This window comes from Cyanistes caeruleus, chromosome 22, assembly GCF_971803275.1.
Source record: "Cyanistes caeruleus chromosome 22, bCyaCae1.hap1.1, whole genome shotgun sequence".
Lineage (NCBI taxonomy): Eukaryota > Metazoa > Chordata > Aves > Passeriformes > Paridae > Cyanistes > Cyanistes caeruleus.
The window spans coordinates 596,575-614,456 of NC_141722.1; the positions used below are offsets into that span (position 1 = coordinate 596,575).

The window sequence follows — 17,882 nt, forward strand, 5'->3', positions numbered from 1 at the left end:
TCTCCTCCCGGCGAAGGCGACGCCGGATCGGTTATTTCGGGATATTTCGACTTGACGAGCTTTTTAAAGCCTCGTTAAGGCTCCCGGCCGCCTGCCAGACCTCTCGTAAAACCGGCTAAATTTAGGTCTTGCGCCGGAGACGGTGGAAATTTTTCCCCTCTCCGTCCCCCCCCCCGCTCCCCCCAGCTCAACGCCATGGAATGCAATGCCCATTATTAAGGAATAATCACGATAATTAATTAAAATACTTATTAAATCCTCCCCGCCGCGGGATGTACGTTGGGATCGGGGTGGAGGAGGGGGGAGGAAACCCGGCTCGCTCCGGCCCGAGCGGGTCCGTGGGATTCGTCAAGGTCGTTTTTAATGAAAACGAAAGTCTGCGAGCTCAGTCGGGCAGCGGAGCCCGGGCGGGAGGGCGGCTCGGGGGGTGCAGACCCCAAAAACCCAAAAACGCGCCTGGGATGGAGCGCCCCGGCCCCGAGGGGCTGCGGGGGGAAAAGGAGAAGGGGGAGGAAGAGAGGGTGCTGGTGTCGGAGCACAGCTGGAGACCCTGCCCCACCGCCCGGAGAAGGGTCCGAGGTGAGACCCCCACCCAAAAAGGGGGAGTCTGGGGGTGGGGGTTTTTTTTGGAGGGGGTCAGCGCCCTGTTTTCCCCCCTCGCAGGGTGCTTGGAGTGGGTGAAGCGGCAGCTGTTCCGCGTGGGGGAGGATTGGTACTTCCTCTTCATTCTGGGGGTCCTCATGGCCACCATCAGCTTCACCACGGACATCATCGTCGCCAGGCTCCAAGCGGGTAAAGGAGGGGAGCCCGGGGGGGCTGCACCGGCGCCGGGGGGTTCACCCAGAATATGGAGGGGGGCTTTCGGGGGCTACATCTCCCCTCCCGACACCTCTGCTCCAGCCCACATGTGGCTGTACCAAGAGATCGGGGACATCGCGGTGCTCAAGTACCTCTCGTGGACCCTGTACCCCACGGCACTGGCCACCTTCTCCACCGGGTTCTCGCAGAGCATCACCCCGCACTCTGGAGGTGAGCCAGACCTCCCTGCCTCCCTAAAATACCCCCTCGCTAAAACGAGGGACCCCTCAAATTTGGATCCTGCCCCCTCCACCCCAGGCTCCGGCATCCCGGAGCTGAAGACCATCCTGATGGGCGTGCTGCTGGAGGACTACCTGGCCATCCAGAACTTCGGAGCCAAGGTGGTGGGGCTGACCTGCACCCTGTCGTGCGGCAGCACCGTTTTCCTTGGGAAAGTGGTGAGGGATCCCCTTCTGAGCCCCCAGACCCCTGGTGGATCCAGCTGGAGCCGGGCTGGGGGGGATGCTCAGCCCCGTGTCCCCCCCAGGGTCCCTATGTCCACCTCTCCGCCATGGCCGCAGCGTACCTGGGGAAGATGAGGACCACGGTCACGAGGGAGTATGAGGTGGGGGTGCCACCGCCCAAAAAAATTAATGGAGGGATTTGATTTTACCCCAAAAAATCCGGGGTTTAATCCTCCTCACCCTACAGAACAAGTTCAAGCAGCACGAGATGCTGGTGGCAGCTCAAGCTGTAGGGGTGGCCTCAGTCTTCGGCGCACCCATCAGCGGTGAGGACCCCCCTAATCCCACCCTGGGCCCCCCTAAACCTCGCCCTGATCCCTTTTCCCGTTTTTCCAGGGGTGCTTTTCAGCATCGAGGTGATGTCCCCCCACTTTGCCGTGCGGGATTACTGGCGCGGCTTTTTCGCCGCCACCTGCGGGGCCTTCATGTTCAAGCTCCTGGCCGTGTTCAACAGAGATCAAGGCAAGGCAGGGCAGGCAGAACGTGCCCCCTTTTCCCCTTTACCCTCCCCCCGTGGCATTTTTGGGGTTCTCACCCCCAAACCCACGCCCTCATTCCTGTCCCTGCTCCCAGAAACCATCGCTGCTGTTTTCAAGAGCGACCTCAAGATTGATTTTCCCTTTGACCTCCTGGAGACTTTCTTTTTCCTGATTTTGGGGTACGGAGGGTGCGTTCTTGGGGTGCTGTCTGTGCCCTGCCTGTGCCCTACCTGCCCTCTCCTCACAGGACCATCTGTGGGCTCGTGGCCTGTGCTTACCTCTTCTGCCAGCGCTGGCTGATGGTGGCTGTGAGGAGGAACCGGCTGACAGCCAAGCTCTTGGCCACTGAGTCCGTACTGGGCGTCCGTCCATCTGTCTGTCTGCACCCTCTGTGTCCATGCCATGCATGCCCTGCGTGTCCCTGCGTCCTTTCCCTGCAGCCCGGCTGTCTGCGTGTCCCTGTGTCCGTCCCTGTGTCCGTCCCTGGGTCCGTCCCTGTGTCCGTCCCTGGGTCCGTCCCTGGGTCCCCTCCCCGTACCCTGCCCATCCACTCTGAGTGTCCGTATGTCCTCCCCGTGCCCTCTGGCCATCCGTGCACCCGCTCCATCCACCCCACACATCCACAGTGTCCTTGTGTCCCCTCCCTGCACCCCAAGTGTCCCCATATCCCCCCCCCCCCCACACACCCTGCTCACCCCACTCCATCCACCCTGGGTGGCCACCCTGTCCCCCCCATTGACCCTGGGTACCCCAATGTCCCCCCTATGTCCCCTAACCCCACCCACCCCATTGTCCCTGTGTCCCCCTGTCCATCTGTCCGTCCGTTCCCACGTGCCCAGCACTGTGTCCCCCCTGCAGCAAACCCCTGTACACGGTGCTGGTGGTGCTGCTCCTCGCCTCCATCACCTTCCCCCCCGGGCTGGGGCAGTTCATGGCCTCCAGGGTGAGTGGGGACACGTGGGGGCTCCCTGGGGACCCCAGAACCTCCCAGCGGGGGCTCAGGGTGTCCGTTTGTCCGTCCGTGCAGCTCACCATGAAGGAACATCTCACCTCCCTGTTCGACAACCGCACGTGGGGCTCGCTGGCCCCCAACGCCTCGGCCGTGGCCAAGCCCTGGGGGCTCTGGCAGGAGTGGGCCCATCCCTCTGCCACCATCTATGGCACCTTGACCTTCTTCCTGCTCATGAAGGTAACCCTGTCCCCCCCCAGCCTCGGGGTGGGCCCCCCAAGGTGGTGGCCCCATGGGGTGACCCCCCTGTGTCTGCTGCCCCCCCACCCAGTTCTGGATGCTGACCTTGGCCACCACCCTGCCCCTGCCAGCCGGGTACTTCATGCCCATCTTCATCTACGGTGAGGAGGGGGCTGGGGGGACGTGGGGGGGACAGCCAGGGGAGGGGACATGGGGAGGGACAGCCAGGGGAGGGGTGCAGGGGGTTCCTTCAGCCCTCGGAGTGGGGGTAATCCAGGCCTGGAGGGGGGCACATCCAGCCTGGGGGTACACCCAGCTCCGGGAGGCAGGAGGGGGGTTACCTCTACCACCACCATTTCCTGGGGGGGCCCCTGGGGTCTCCCCACCTTCCCTCCTCCCCCAATTTTAGGAGCAGCCATTGGGCGTCTGATGGGGGAGGTGGTGGCCCTGCTCTTCCCACGGGGGCTCCATTCAGAGGGACCCCCACGGCCCATTATTCCTGCTGGCTACGCCCTGGCTGGTGAGTCTGGGGGCTGGGGGACACCCCCACGGGCAGGGGGACACCCACCCTGTCCCCTGACCCCCCTGTGCTCCTGCCAGGCGCGGCCGCGTTCTCGGGCTCGGTGACGCACTCGGTGTCCACGGCCCTGCTGGTGTGTGAGGCCACCGGGCACCTGGGCCACGTCCTGCCCACCGTGCTGGCCGTGATGGTGGCCAACGCCATCACCCAGAAGAACCAACCGTCCTTCTACGACGCCACCATCATCGTCAAGAAGCTGCCCTACCTGCCCCCCATCCGCAGCCGGCACATCGCGTGAGCCCCCGCCCCAAATCCCACGGCTGGCGGGCATTCCCCAGGAAACGATGGGAATTTGGGGGTTTTGTGCTCACCAGCTCCTACCAAGTGGCGGTGGAGGAGTTCATGGAGCGCCGGGTGGTGGCCCTGGCCAAGGGGGACGGCTTCCAGGAGGTGCTGGTGGCCTTGGACGCCTCTGCCGATGCAGAGTACCCTGTGGTGGAGAGCACAGGTGGGATGTGGGGTCTGGGGGGGTCACTGTCACCACTCCCTGGCCCTGTGGTGGCCCTTGTCTGTCTCCTCATGCTGTCCCCATGGTGTCCCCCCAGTGCCCACTGGATATTCCCATGCTCTGTCCATACCACGCCCACGCTGTCCCTACGGGGAGCTCCTGCAGTGTCCCCACCCCGCTCTCACGGGGTCCTGTGACACTCCCAGCCTGTCCTGTGTCCTCGAGCCCTTGGTATTGCCACGGTGCCACCTCAGTGTTCCCGTGCCATCCCCACGGTGTCCCTGCACTGCTCCAGAGCTGTCCCCATCCCCTCTGGTGTCCCCATGTTGTCCTCTCGATATTCCCACCCTGTCCCTATACTGTCCTCACACCCTCACCCTGCTGTCCCCATGGGGTGTCCCCAGCACCTCCCCCTGCTGTCCCCACACTGTCCCCTCTTTCCAGGGTCCCCCACTCTGGTGGGCACCATTAGCAGGTCCCAGCTGGTCACCTTCCTCCAGAGCCACAAGCACCCCCAGGCGCCCCAGGGGGAGAAGGTAAATGGGGTGGGGGGTACCCTAGCACACCCAAAAAGCCGCTTTTCCACCCCAAAATGAACACATCATTCCTCAAGCTGGCCGCCGTGGGGACGCTTGGGGACGACTGCGCCATTGAGCCCATCATGCTCCAGTTCTCCCCGTGGACCTCCTTGCATCAGGTTTGGGGGAGCAAAACGTGTCCTGGGAGCCCCCCAGGCCCGTGTCACACTGAGGGGACACGGCGGGGGTGGCTCTGTCCCCACGTGTCCCTGTGTCCCTTTCCCAGGCCTATCACCTCTTCCAGCTGCTGAAGCTGCAGCGAGTCTTTGTCACCCGCTCTGGGGAGCTGGTGGGGGCCGTGAGCAGGGCGGAGGTGAGAGGGAGGAGAATGGGGCTGGAAAAGGGAACTGGAAAGGGGGGAAAAGGAGAAGGGAAAACAGGGGGGGAGTCCCCCTTCCACCTCCCCTGTCCCCTTCCACCTCCCCTGTCCCCTTCCACCTCCCCTGTCCCCTTCCACCTCCCCTGTCCCCTTCCCACCTCCCCTGTCCCCTCCATTCCAGCTGCGGAGAGCGATCGAGGACCTCGCTGACCCCAAGTGATGTTTTGGGACCCCGGGGAGCCCCTCCCCAGGGGTACCCCCATGGAAACGGGGGTGTCCTGACCCCCCCAGATGGCGTGGGCTGGGGGCGCTGCTTCTGCAGCAGAGCCTGCTGTGCATTAAATGCCTGTTTGCATTAAATGCATCAACGCTTCCTCCTCCTCCTCCTCCTCCTCCAGCCCCGCCGGTTTCTGCTGGGGGGGAGTCGCCCCCATCCCAAACCCAACAACAACGCCTAAAACCGCCCAAATCACCCCAAAAGTGCCCAGGACACGCGCTGAGGTGCCCCAGTCTCTGCAACACCCCGCTCTGCCCCACTCTAAAATTACCAGCACATCATCGTCCTTATTTTAATTACTGTGATTAATGATGGGGTGGGTGTTTAGTGACCCCGGAATCCGGGGGGAGTCGGGAGGCAGAGCCCCCCCCCCCCCCCACTCCGGTGACCCCCGGACCGGGGCGCAGCGGGTTTGGGCGCTAACAAAGCCCTAATTAAGCCCGGGGGGTTAATTAGGCGCGGCAGGGCAGGTTGGGCAGGGCGTGCATGCCCGGGCCAGGCACGGGACGGGTGAAGCGGGGTCAGCGCCAGGGAGACACCCCAAAAGTGGGGCAGGAGCTGGGCTGGGCTCCGGGGAGGAGCGAGGGGAGCGGCCCCCCCCAAAACCCCGCTGTCCCGTGCCTCAGTTTCCCCGTGGGGGCGATAAGGGGGGTCAGGAGCCCCAGCCCGGGGTGTCCCCCCCCAGTCTGGACTTTGAGCCGCCACCGGGGCCGAGACCAAAAAACTCGTGACACCCACAAGCCGAAATGCCCCAAAATGGGGCGAAACCCCCCCAAAACCGCGGCTGGCGCAGCGCGGTGTCGGTGCCGCCCGTCCCTGATTATGGTTTGGGGCAGAAAAAAATGCCAAAATCCCCTTTTTCCGGAGTTTTCCTACCCCGTCATTTGCAGGCTCCGGGCAGCCGGGCTTTGGCTTCGGGGAGCGGCCGGGGATGGAAAGGACAAATTCCTGCTGGGTTTTGCTGGGGAAAGAGGCCCCGGATGGGAAACACTCCCAGAGCCCTGTGAAAACCCTGATAACCCCCTAAAAAGGTGTCAACCCCTTAAGAAAGCGTCTTTAACTTGTTTAAACCACCTTAAAAAACCCTTTTTAACCCATTTAAAGCCCTATTAAAACCACTAAACCCTCCCACTTTTAAAACTCCTTAACCCCCCTAAAAATCCCTAAATAAACCCCTTAAAAAACATCAAGCTCCCTTAAAAAATAACTTAAAACCCCTTTAAAGTCCCTAACCCCCCCTTACAAACCCTGATAACTCCTTAAAAAAAATCTTAAAATGCCTAAAGCCCCCCAAAACTTTAAACCCTCCCTTAACTCCCCCTTAATGCCCCACAAACCCTTTAAAAATCCTAAAACACCTTAAAAAACCCCTTTAAAACCCTCTTAAAAATGCCTTTTAAACCCCTAAAATCCAGGGGAAAACTCCTCTCTCTGCCCCCCAAAGTCCCTCAATCTCTGTGAACCAGTAGGAAAACACAATATTCTAGAAAACCAAAAAGCACATATATTTATTCAAAACCCCCCAAAAATCCCCATAAATCCATGAAAAAAAGGGGGGAAAAAAACCATCAAATTTTTTATTTTTTTTTTTAAATTTCCCCCTTTTTTTTCTCTCCCAAACCTGACACAACCTTTAATTCTTTGCAATAAATATACAAAAATAGAATAAATTAGGTTTAAAAAATACAAGGCAACACTGGCAGATCAGCGTTAAAAAGGGAACAAACCACCCAAAAAACCCAGTGGGAAAGGAATAAATAGGGAGGAAAAAAAGTAAAAATAAATCAGTTTTGGGACTGAGCCCTTTTTTTCTTGAAATGTGGGGGGGAAAGGAAGCAGAAAAATCCCTCCCCCAGCTCCAAATGAGCTTGAAATTCCATTTTTTTTAGAGGGGAGGGAAGTGGCAGCACCCGTTTCATCCCCAGGCGTGGGGACAGAATCGATAACAGTACAAACAAACCCTCAATAATTACAGAGACAATAAATAAACCCCTCGGGGAGGAGGGGGGGTCTTCATGTGGCATTCTGGGGGGGCTGGGGGTCAGCCCGGGGCCCCCCCGGCCGCTGCCTGCTCCTGCAGCCCCAGCAGGCTGTAGGCGATGCGCTTCTGGTGGCCCGGCAGGCGCACCCCGATCCGCTTGATGTCCCTGGGAAAACGGGAAAGAGGGAGTTGGGATCAGCGGGAACGGGGCTGGGAGGGGCTGGAGCCACTGCCCGGGTTTGGGGGGTACCAGGAGCAGCGTCCTGGGGGTGGGGAGGGATGGGAGGGTGGACACGGCTCATCCCAAGGGATGGAGGGATGGATGGATGGAGGGATGGATGGATGGATGATGGATGGATGGGTGGATGGATGATGGATGATGGATGGATGATGGATGGATGGAGGGATGGAGGGATGGAGGGATGGAGGGATGGAGGGATGGAGGGATGGAGGGATGGAGGGATGGAGGGATGGATGGACATGGCTTATCCCGAGGGATGGATGGACATGACTCATCCCAAGGGATGGACAGACTGACACAGCTCATCCCAGCCTCTCCAGCCAAGGAACATCTAATTTTATCCCGTCCCTCGGGCCCCCAAGGCCACGGAAGTGGTTTCCGTTCCCAGCACATCCCAGTCCCGCGGGAGCTGGAGGGGCCGGGCTGGGAATGTCCAGGGGACAGGGACAGGGACTCACTCGCCGGTCATCTGCAGGACCTTCTCGATGGTGCTGTAGCCCGAGGCCATGAAGGTCTCGGTGTACTGGGGCATCCGGATGGACTCCAGCCACTCCGGGACCGAGCGGAACGGGACGCCCTCGGAGCCGCTGGTGCTGGGCAGCCGGATGGACACCCTGCAGGGACGGACGGAAAAACGGTGTAAAAATAGAAACAGGCAAAAAAAAACCCAGAGAAAAGCAGAATCTGGGGAAATGATGTGGAAACAGAAGGGTGAAAAGATGATGCAGAAATCAAACTTTGCAAAAAAACGATTCGGGAACGGAGGGATGTAAAAAAATAATGTGCAAATGGAAGGTGCAAAAAATGATGGAGAAAGGTGAGGGCAGAAAAATATTGGAGAAATGAAACAATGGGAAAAATGGTGCAGGAATGGAAGGGTGGCAAATAGAGAGGCAAAAATGGAAATATGGAAAAATAACACAGGGTTAAAAAGATGTGAAAAATAATGTGAAAATGGAAGAATGGAAAAACAGTGCAGAAACGGGAAGATTCCAAAAAATGAGATGATGAAATGAAGGTGCAGCAAAATGAAACAATGCAAAAGGTGGGAATGTGAAAATGAGGAAATACCAAAAAATGATGAAGGAATGGAGATGCCAAAAGCAAGGTGAGAGTGCAGAGATGGAAAACCCAACCCAAACCAGCACCACGGGAGTGCAAAAAATGACAGAAAATGCGAAGATGGACACAAAACGATGCAAAAACCGATAGAAGACGCAAAAATGTGCAAGAATCAGAGATTCTTTGGTTGGAAGGAACCCTAAAGCCCACCCCATTCCACCCCTGGCATGGCAGGGACACCTCCCACTATCCCTGGGTGCTCCAAGCCCTGTCCAGCCTGGCCCTGGGCACTTCCAGGTGCTGCCTCAGCTGCTCTGGGCAACTTCCCCCCCTCCCTCTTCTTGCCCCCCACCCCATCCTGGTGCTCCCCACACTCACCGGGGGTCGAAATCTGCCAGTGCCTTGAGGGACTCGGGGGCCCGGATGAGTTTGTCGAGGATGCTGACGATGTCGGTGAACTTGGGGCGCCGGCTGCGCTCCTGCTGCCAGCACTGCATCATCAGCTGGTAGATGGCCGAGGGACAGTCCAGCGGCGCCGGGAGGCGGAAACCCTCATTGATGGCCTTCATCACCTGTGAGGATGAGGAGGAGGAGGATCAGGGATGGTCCCCCAGAAAAAGTGTTCATTAACAGAATCCCAGGATGGTTTGGGTTGGAAGGACCTCAAAGCTCGTCTCATTCCAGCCCCTGCCCTGGGCAGGGACACCTCCCACTGTCCCAGGTTGATCCCAGCCTTGTCCCAGCTGGGCCTGGCTGTGCACACACCTCGTGGTTGGAGAGCTCCCAGTAGGGCCGCTCGCCGTAGGACATCACCTCCCACATGACGATGCCGTAGCTCCAGACGTCGCTGGCAGAGGTGAACTTGCGGTAGGAGATGGCTTCGGGTGCTGTCCATCGGATCGGGATCTTCCCGCCCTACAGCAACACTGGGGTCAACCCTGCGCCCCCAAAAAGCCACCGTGCCTTGTTCCACCACCCCAACACCGTGATGGACAATCACCCACCGTGTTCCACCACCCCAACACCGTGATGGACAATCACCCACCGTGTTCAACCCCTCAAACACCGTGATGGACAATCACCCACTGCATTCAACCACCCCAACACCGTGATGGACAATCACCCACCGTGTTCAACCCCCACAACAGAACCAAGCACCCCCTGGCCGTGGCCATCCCCTCCCTGGCTCCCTGGCTGCAGTGACACTCACACTGGTGGTGTAGGTGGCCTCAGGGTCATCCTCCAGCACCCTTGAGAGCCCGAAATCAGACACTTTGCACACCAGGTTGCTGTTCACCAGGATGTTCCTGGCGGCCAGGTCACGATGGACGTAGTTCATGTTTGCCAAGTACTTCATGCCAGCGGCGATGCCCCTCAGCATCCCCACCAGCTGGATGACACCAAATTCACCCTCTTTTTCCTGGGAAAAGGGGAGAATCCAGCCTGGAATCCACCTGTTGTCCCACCTCCTGTGGTGGGTGTTGGAGGTTCCTTCACCCCGTGGTTGCCACCACGTGTCACCTACCCGCAGGAATTTGTCCAGCGCCCCGTTCTCCATGTACTCCGTGATGATCATGAAGGGCTTGTCTGTACAAAAAGACCCCAAAACAGGTAAAAACCCCAAAAAATATCTCTCCAAGCCCCCCAAAAAAGCCACCCCCATAAAATCTCTAAACCTTCCACAAGCCCTCCCAAAATTCTTTAACCCCCCAAATGCCCCTCAAAACCTCCCAAATAAACCTGAATTCCCTCCCCAAAAAAATCCCCGACCTCATCCCCCCAAAAAGACCCAAATCCCCCAAATTCCCCTTTGTGTCATTGCTCGAAACAGCCTGTTTTTAATTTCATGGTTTTTGAGGTGTTTTGCTGGGAAATCGGGGTGGTTTTTTGGGAGGGGACAGGACGGAGAGGCCACTCACACTTGGAGACGACGCCCTCAAGGCGGATGATGTTGGGGTGGCAGAACTGCCCCATGATAGTGGCCTCGCTCAGGAAGTCCACACGCTGCTTCTCTGTGTAGCCCACCTTCAACGTCTTGATGGCCACCAGCACCTCCTTCCTGCCGCGCTTCAGGGTGCCCTTGTACACCTCCCCAAATTCACCTGCTCCGAAAAACGTGGGGCGCCCTTAGCCCCCCTGCCCCACCCCGATTTCGGGGCGTCTCTGGGGGGACAAAGCCACCTACCGGCGCCGATGACCTTCTGGCGGGTGATGAAGGACGGGGGGATCTCGGTGGTGAACTTGAGCATGGCTTGGTTGGGGTCTTCGTAGGTGTGGGGGTCGACGTAGGTCTTGAGGGGCTTCAGCTGGTCTGGGGGTGTCGAGGAGGGGGTCACCACGCCTGTGACCCCCCGCCCATCCCCGCTGTCCCCACTGGCCCCTGCCTCACCTGACTTGGAGAAGTAGACGTCCTCGGCGGATTGGCGCGGCCGTGACCTCCTCCTCCTGTGGAAAACCAAGGTTTTGTCCCAAAAGATCGTCCCTCCCCCCATTGTCGGTGCTGGGACAGTGACGTTTTGGGGTTTTTTGGGGGGTCTGGGCGGGGTTTGTCCCCTTACCGCCGGAGGACGTAGAGGAGAGCGGCCAAGAGCAGCACAACAAAGACGATGCCGGCGACGCTGCCGGTGATGACGGCGGTGGATGCCATGGCCTCGGAATCTGCGGGGACATCCAGGTGAGTTCCCTGCAGGAGCCCCCCTGGAGCCCCCACCCCGCGCTCCCAACACCCCCCGGCCCCTCCTCACCCTCGGGCAGGGTCTCGAACTCGTGCTGGGGGCTGAAGGCCCCGTGGCCGTCGGCGGTGAGAGCCTGGACACGAACCACGTAGGCGGTGGCTGGGGACAGCTTGGGCAGCGTGACCGAGGTGCCCTCGCAGCGCAGCACCGAGTAGCTGTTCTCGTCCACCTGGGGACACGGCAGGGTGACACCGGCGTGACACACAGGGAGGGGTGGCAAGGGTGGGGCAAAGAGGGAGGTGATGTGGGGGAGGTGACATGGATGGGGCAGGGATGGAGGTGACATGGATAGAGGGATGAACATGGGAGGGACACGGACGGAGGTGACGTGGATGGAGGGGTGACACGGATGGGGAGGTGACACAAATGGGACACGGATGGAGGTGACACGGATGGAGGGGGGGGTTTGGGGGTGTCAGCCTGGGTCACCTTCTTGCTGTAGGTGACCTCGTACTTCCAGACCCGGCTCTGCTGCCGCAGTGGCACCGTCCAGGACAGGACCAGGCTGGTGGCTGTCCGTCCATCCAGGCTCACTGATGTCACCCGGGGGGGCTCTGCCGTGGGGACACGCAGGGACGTGACTGAGGTGTCCCCAGAGGGTCACCGACACCAAGGAGGTGTCCCCATGGGAGATGGGAAAATCACAGAGGTGTTCCCATGGGGGACAGGGACACCGCAGACGTGTCCCCAGCACGGAGGGAAGGTGTCAGAGCTGCAGGTGTCCCCTCACCTGTCTGGTTGACGCTGATGGTGGCACTGGCCACGCTGCGCTGGTGGCTGTAGGGGGACACCCCGTTCCGGGCCTCCACGGTGAAGGTGTAGTTGACGTGCGGCTCCAGGTCGGTGACGGTGACCTCCGTCCCCGCGAGCCCCCGGGGGGGCTGTGAGAAGCGGAGCCCCCCGTCGCAGGACCGGCACTCGCCGCTCTCAGGCCAGCACTGCTCGCAGCTGATGCTGTAGGTGACGTCCTCGCGGCCGCCGGGGTCAGCGGGGGGGGCCCAGCGCAGCTGCACCGCAGCCCCCAGCCCCAGCGCTGTGACAGCCTGGGGGGGCGAGGGGGGACCTGCGGGGGACACAGGGCGGGGTCAGGGCGGTGCCTGTCACCTCAGCGAGTCCCCCCCATCCACAGGTGACTTACGGGTGCAGGGATGCTCTGCAGGGTCCTCGGGGGCCCGGAAAAATCCGTCCTCACACGGGCAGGCGGCGGCGGCGGCCGGGGCGGGCAGGGTGTGGGGGGGACAGGGCTGGCAGCCCCCCGAGGACACCGCGGCCTTGAAGGTGCCGGGGGGACACGCTGGAGGGGACACGCAAAGTGGCACCGGTGAGATCCCAAATCCGCTGGACCGGCGCCTGGCAGGCGGGAGGGGGAGGACCCCCCAAGCACCCGGAGAGGTGGAATTCCCAAATGGGGAATTTTAGGGTATTTAATCTTATTTATTATATTCTGCTTTATTTGGATTCCCCTGGCCCACCCTTCACCTGTCTGAGCTCTCCCACCCTCACTGAATGTGACTCCCACTGGTGAGGTGGAAAGATGAGGCTCCAGGACTGGGAATTTTGGAGCCAAAACCTCATTTCTCCAACTCCAAACGGGGGAATTTTTAGGGCATTTCACCTCATTTTTGCAGTCACTGCCTCGCCCTTCTCCAGCTGAGCCCTTCCACACTCACTGCACTCAAGGCTGAGGATCCAGCATTGGGAATAACAGGGCCAAACCCCCCCTCCTCTTCCCTCCCACTCCACCCCGGGCACACCCCAGGATGGCCCATCCTCGGACACCCCTTGCTGCCTCAGTTTACCCCGCTCCACACCTTGGCAGGCGTCTCCCAGGCTCTGGAAGCCGGCGCGGCACAGGCACTCCCCGATGGGCACGAGCCACTCGCCGTCGGCGTTGCAGTGCAGGGCCGGCGCCTGCTCGGCCACCGCCTCGGCCACGCACGAGCCCCGCACCTCGGCCAGGGTCTGCGAGTCGGCGCCGGCCACGGTCTCGGGGAACCGCGCCATGCCCCGCACCACGGCCGGACACCGCTTGTAGTAGACGCGCACGGAGAGCAGCGCCACGCAGGCGCCCAGGTCCTGGAAGGCCAGGTAGAAACCTTTCCTGCGGAGCGGCCCCACCGAGCGCACCTCCACGTTGAGCTTCACGTTGCGGGCGGCGAAATCCTCCTGGACGGTGATCTCGTCCGGGGCGATGGTGTCGATCTTCCTGAACTGCCGCTTCTGGAAGTTGGTGCCGTAATCCACGTCCGACTCGGCGTAGTAGAGGTTGAAGGTCTCCTTGCAGGAGCCGCCGCCGGCCGTGGGGAAGCTGTTGCAGTCGCGCACGGTGAACTGCAGCTCGATGAAGATGCGCTGGGCCACGCCGCGGTAGATCCAGTTGGTGCGGAGCCAGTTCTCCTGCTCGCCCTCCAGGACGTTGCACACGGAGTACATGTAGATCAGGGAGTCGTTGAGGACGTTCTGCAGCTGGTCCCACTGTCCCCGGAGACAGAAACGCGGCTATGGGGGGGGAAACTGAGGCACGGCCCCCTGTCCCCATCCCCACGGAGGTCCCCAACCCCATGGATGTCCCCACATCCATCCCCATGGGTGTTCTGGTCCCACGGAGGGCCCCATCCCAACCCCAGTGGAGGTCTCCAGCCCCACGGGTGTCGCTGTCCCCATGCCCATGGAGGTCCTCACGCCTGGGGCAGGTTCCTGTGGAGGTTCCTCCCTACGGATGCTCCTGTCCCCATTCCCACGGGTGCCCCCAGGCCCGTCCCCATGGATGTCTCTATTCCCATGGATATCCTCATCCCCACTCCTGTCAAGGTCCCCAGAGATGTCCCCATCCCCACTGAGCTCCTCCGTGGCTGTCCCCGTTCCCCATCCCGCTGCTGGACCTGTGGGTGCTCACCCCTTTTCCGTAGGGCTGGGTCAGCCAGCCCAGCTCCCCGTGGGCCTTGGCAAAGTCCAGCAGCACCACTGCAGGAGAGGAGAGAGGACAGGGATGTCAGGAGATGCCACCAGCACCCGTGGACACCCCCAGGACCTGCAGGTGCCACCAACACACCCCTTTGGCCCTTGGATGTCCATCCCCCAGGACCCACGGACAGCCCCATGGAAGTCCCCAGGATGTGCAAACACTCCTGGGACCCACAGATGTCCCTGGGACCCACAGATGTCCCTGGGACCCACGGATGCCAGGAGGTTCCACGGATGCTCTGAAGACCCCTGGATACCCCCACGGATCCTCCTGATTCCCACAGACACCCCCAGGGCCCGCAGGCAGTCCCGGGCCCCAGCCGGGTCCCCTGACCCCCGGATCCCCCCAGGTCCCGCTGGCAGAAGCCCCCGGGGCCGCCCCCCGAGGCGGGGGAGCCGCAGGGCCCGGCGGTTCCTGCCCTGGCACGCCGAGGGCGGTGGCCGGATCCAGCGCCGGGAGAGGAAGAGGAGGAAGAGGAGCCCGGGGAGGGAGCGGGGCCCCCCCGGTGAATCACCCCCCAGGAATGTGCCCGGACGCCCGGGTTCAGCGAGGTGGGTCCGGCGGGAGGGGGGCGATTTCGGGGCGGAGGGACCCCCCCAGCTCCCCCGGCCGAGCTCGCGGCACCTCCGAGCCGGGGGGGGACCCCAAACCTGCCCGGGGGGAGCCGGGTGGCTGCAGCGTCCCCCCCGCGCCGTGCCCGGGGTCAGGAAGGATGCCGGGGCGGATATCCCGGTTTTCCTGAGGCTGGAAATCCCCCCCGGCAGCCTCCGGAGAGCGGAAAGCGGCGGGAGCCGGGGCCGCAGCGGGCGGGGGTTCCCTGCGGCTGCCCCCGGGGGTGGCTCCGGGGACAATCCCGGGGCTGGAGCTCCCGGGACAGCGCCGGGGCCGCAGCACCGTCCCGGGAGCCACCTGCACCCACCATCATCATCCTCAAATTCCCCGTCGCCTTCGTCACCCGGCCACGGCCGCCACCACCTCCAGTGCCACCGTCAATGTGGCCACCAAGCCCCAGCGCCACCCCCGCGCTCCGGAGCCGCGTCCCGCTGCCATTCCCGGCTGTACCCGTGCCCTGTCCCCTGTCCCCTGCCCCAACCCCGATCCGTGTCCCGAGCCGAGCCCCATCCCATTCCCAAAGTGAACCCCAATCCCCTCCTCTCCCATTCCCAAAGTGAACCCCAATCCCATTCCCAAAGTGAACCCCAATCCCATTCCCAAAGTGAACCCCAATCCCATCCCCTCCCATTCCCAAAGTGAACCCCAATCCCATCCCCTCCCATTCCCAAAGTGAACCCCAATCCCATCCCCTCCCATTCCCGAAGTGAACCCCAATCCCCTCCGCTCCCATTCCCCTCCCCATCCCAATCCCACCTCAGCCTCCATGAAATCCCAAAATGAATCCCATCTCCATCCTCACCCCAGCCTCGTTCCCTCTCCAGTTTCAGTCTGAACCCCAATAACAATCCCCAAATGGATCCCATCCCATCCCAATCCCGCTCCATTCCCTCTCTCACCGCCTCCTCACCTCAGCTCACCCCAAATCCCACAGGATCTCACCGCAGGGAACCAATCCCCCCTAAATCCCCAAATCCCACCACTCTCCCTTCCCTGCACCACTTTTAAAACCCCAAATCCCAATATTCCCTTCCTGGGAAGCAGCACTTTGGGAACACACCCCAAATCCCACAGTGACCCCCTCTGCTGTCCCCCCGGCACTTCCAAAAATCCTCACTTTGGGATTTTTTACCCCATTTTTAGCTTTTAGGGAGTATTTTCCATTCCAGCCTCTGATTTTATTTGCATTTGGGGCTGGATTCTTCCACTTTACCCTCGAAACTGATGGATTAAAAAACCCATCAGAGTTTTCAGAAACTTAATCTTAAAAAAAATTGAATATATACACAAAAAAGTGAATTTCCCCTTTTTCTTTCGCCCAGCCCTCCCAAACTAAACCCCAAAATCAGCGGGGGAAGGGTTGGGAGGTGGAGGCCGAGACGCTGCTTGTTTTTTTCCCAGTAAATTTTTGGGATTTTCCTGACATTGTTTTCCAGCTCTCGGGCCGGATCCTACCCGGCCCTGCACCACCCATGGGAAACGCTCCAGTTTAAGGTGATTTTCCCCTTTTTGGGGGGTTCATTTTTTAATCCCCCCCACCCTCAAGCCTCTGCCAGCCTCCTCGGGGGCTTCCGGCAGGATCAGGCCCCGGCGCGTCAGCCGGACGCTCGGCATGGGAAAAGTTGCCCCAAACTTTCAGTTTTCCTCTTATTTTATCTTTTTTCCCTCTCCCCATTTATTTTTTTTTCTCTATTTCAGTTCTCCCCGTATTTTAGCCCCTGTCCCCTTATATTTTTACCCACCCCCACCTTTTTAACTCACTCCCCTTAAACTTTCATCCCTTAATTTAACTTTTCCCCTTTTAATTTCAACTTCTCCACACTCATTTCAACTTCTCCTCAAATTTTAACCCTTTCCCCCCCAAAACCCGCGCTCCAGCACTTGCGAATTCCCCACCGCACCCCAAACCGTGGGAGGGGGGGAAGGTGGAACCCCCATCACCCTTTACCCCCAGAGCGCTCCCCAAGCCCTCAGCTGCCCCCAAATCCCCCCAATTCACCCCAAAACCAGCCCAGCCTTGGGGGTACCCCCAATAAAGGAGTTTTGGGGTGCTCCTTCCCAACCCCCCCCAATAAAAGCGGAGTGTGGGGCTCACCTTCCTCGGCGGCCAGGGGGCTGAGGGCGGTGAGGAGGAGGAGGGTGAGGCTCGGGGGGCTGCCCGCCATGGCGGGGCGGTTTTTGGGGGGTCCCCACGAGCGGCGGCCCCGCGGGGAGTGCGGGGGGTGCGGGGCGCGCGCCCGCTCCTGTTCATTCATGCCCCGCTGACGTCACCGGCCACGCCCGCTCTTAAAGGCGCAGCAGCCGCTCCCAGTACGCACCAGTACGGAACTGGGAGGGCGCGCGCCTCGGGGTGGGGTGGAGGGGAGGGGGTGTGGGAGCTTCCCACAAGGTGGGGCACGGCCCTGGAGGGGGCTCGGGGGTTCCGCAGCACCGCGGGGACCCCCCCGGGCCCGGGCACGAAGGGGTGAACGCGCCCCCCTTCCCGCCCCCTCCCCTTTCATTCATGAATCGGCGTGGGAAGGGCGGGGGGGCGGCAGCCAATGGCTGCAGGGGGCGGGACCGCGCGGTTACTACTGGCCACGCCCCCGCCCACCAGTTCCATACTGGGGGGTTTGGGGGGAACTGGTTTGGGGGGGCCTGCCGGAACCCCAGAGGCCCAAATCCTGAGCACCACCGTCCTCGTGATCCCGCAGCACCCCAAATCCCATCACCCACAGCACCGCAAACCCTGCAGCACCCCAAACCCCACAGCACCCCAAACCCCACAGCACCTACAGCACCCCAAATCCCACAGCACCCCAAATCCCATCACCCACAGCACCGCAAACCCTGCAGCACCCCAAACCCCACAGCACCCCAAATCCCATCACCCACAGCACCCCAAACCCTGCAGCACCCCAAACCCCATCACCCACAGCACCGCAAACCCTGCAGCACCCCAAACCCCACAGCACCCCAAACCCCACAGCACCCCAAATCCCATCACCCACAGCACCGCAAACCCTGCAGCACCCCAAACCCCACAGCACCCCAAACCCCACAGCACCCCAAACCCCATCACCTCTAGCACCACAAATCCCCCGGTACCCCAAAG

General features: G+C 61.0%; 2 protein-coding genes across 2 annotated transcripts; one reads left to right on the forward strand and one right to left on the reverse strand.

Moving 5' to 3' along the window:
• The first annotated feature begins 272 nt into the window (after positions 1–272).
• CLCNKA (chloride voltage-gated channel Ka) lies at positions 273–5,279 on the forward strand. The gene is made up of 19 exons (XM_086860742.1): positions 273–579; positions 664–792; positions 901–1,029; positions 1,117–1,256; positions 1,346–1,423; positions 1,510–1,588; positions 1,659–1,784; positions 1,896–1,980; positions 2,049–2,150; positions 2,660–2,744; positions 2,829–2,990; positions 3,082–3,151; positions 3,400–3,510; positions 3,591–3,804; positions 3,885–4,018; positions 4,463–4,554; positions 4,632–4,715; positions 4,823–4,909; positions 5,097–5,279. The coding sequence occupies exons 1-19, from the start codon at positions 273–275 to the stop codon at positions 5,133–5,135; spliced, it is 2,253 nt and encodes a 750-aa protein (XP_086716868.1). The 3' UTR covers positions 5,136–5,279.
• Positions 5,280–6,673: 1,394 nt separating this feature from the next.
• EPHA2 (EPH receptor A2) lies at positions 6,674–17,264 on the reverse strand. Its single transcript, XM_086860743.1, has 17 exons — positions 16,884–17,264; positions 14,108–14,175; positions 13,023–13,686; positions 12,350–12,505; positions 11,942–12,274; positions 11,641–11,765; positions 11,221–11,380; positions 11,035–11,134; positions 10,866–10,921; positions 10,662–10,787; positions 10,396–10,578; positions 10,002–10,063; positions 9,687–9,896; positions 9,242–9,391; positions 8,855–9,048; positions 7,873–8,028; positions 6,674–7,339 (listed from the first exon to the last, which is right to left on the reverse strand). Exons 1-17 carry the CDS (start codon positions 17,041–17,043, stop codon positions 7,234–7,236), a joined length of 3,009 nt encoding a protein of 1,002 aa, XP_086716869.1. The 5' UTR covers positions 17,044–17,264; the 3' UTR covers positions 6,674–7,233.
• Positions 17,265–17,882: the final 618 nt, after the last annotated feature.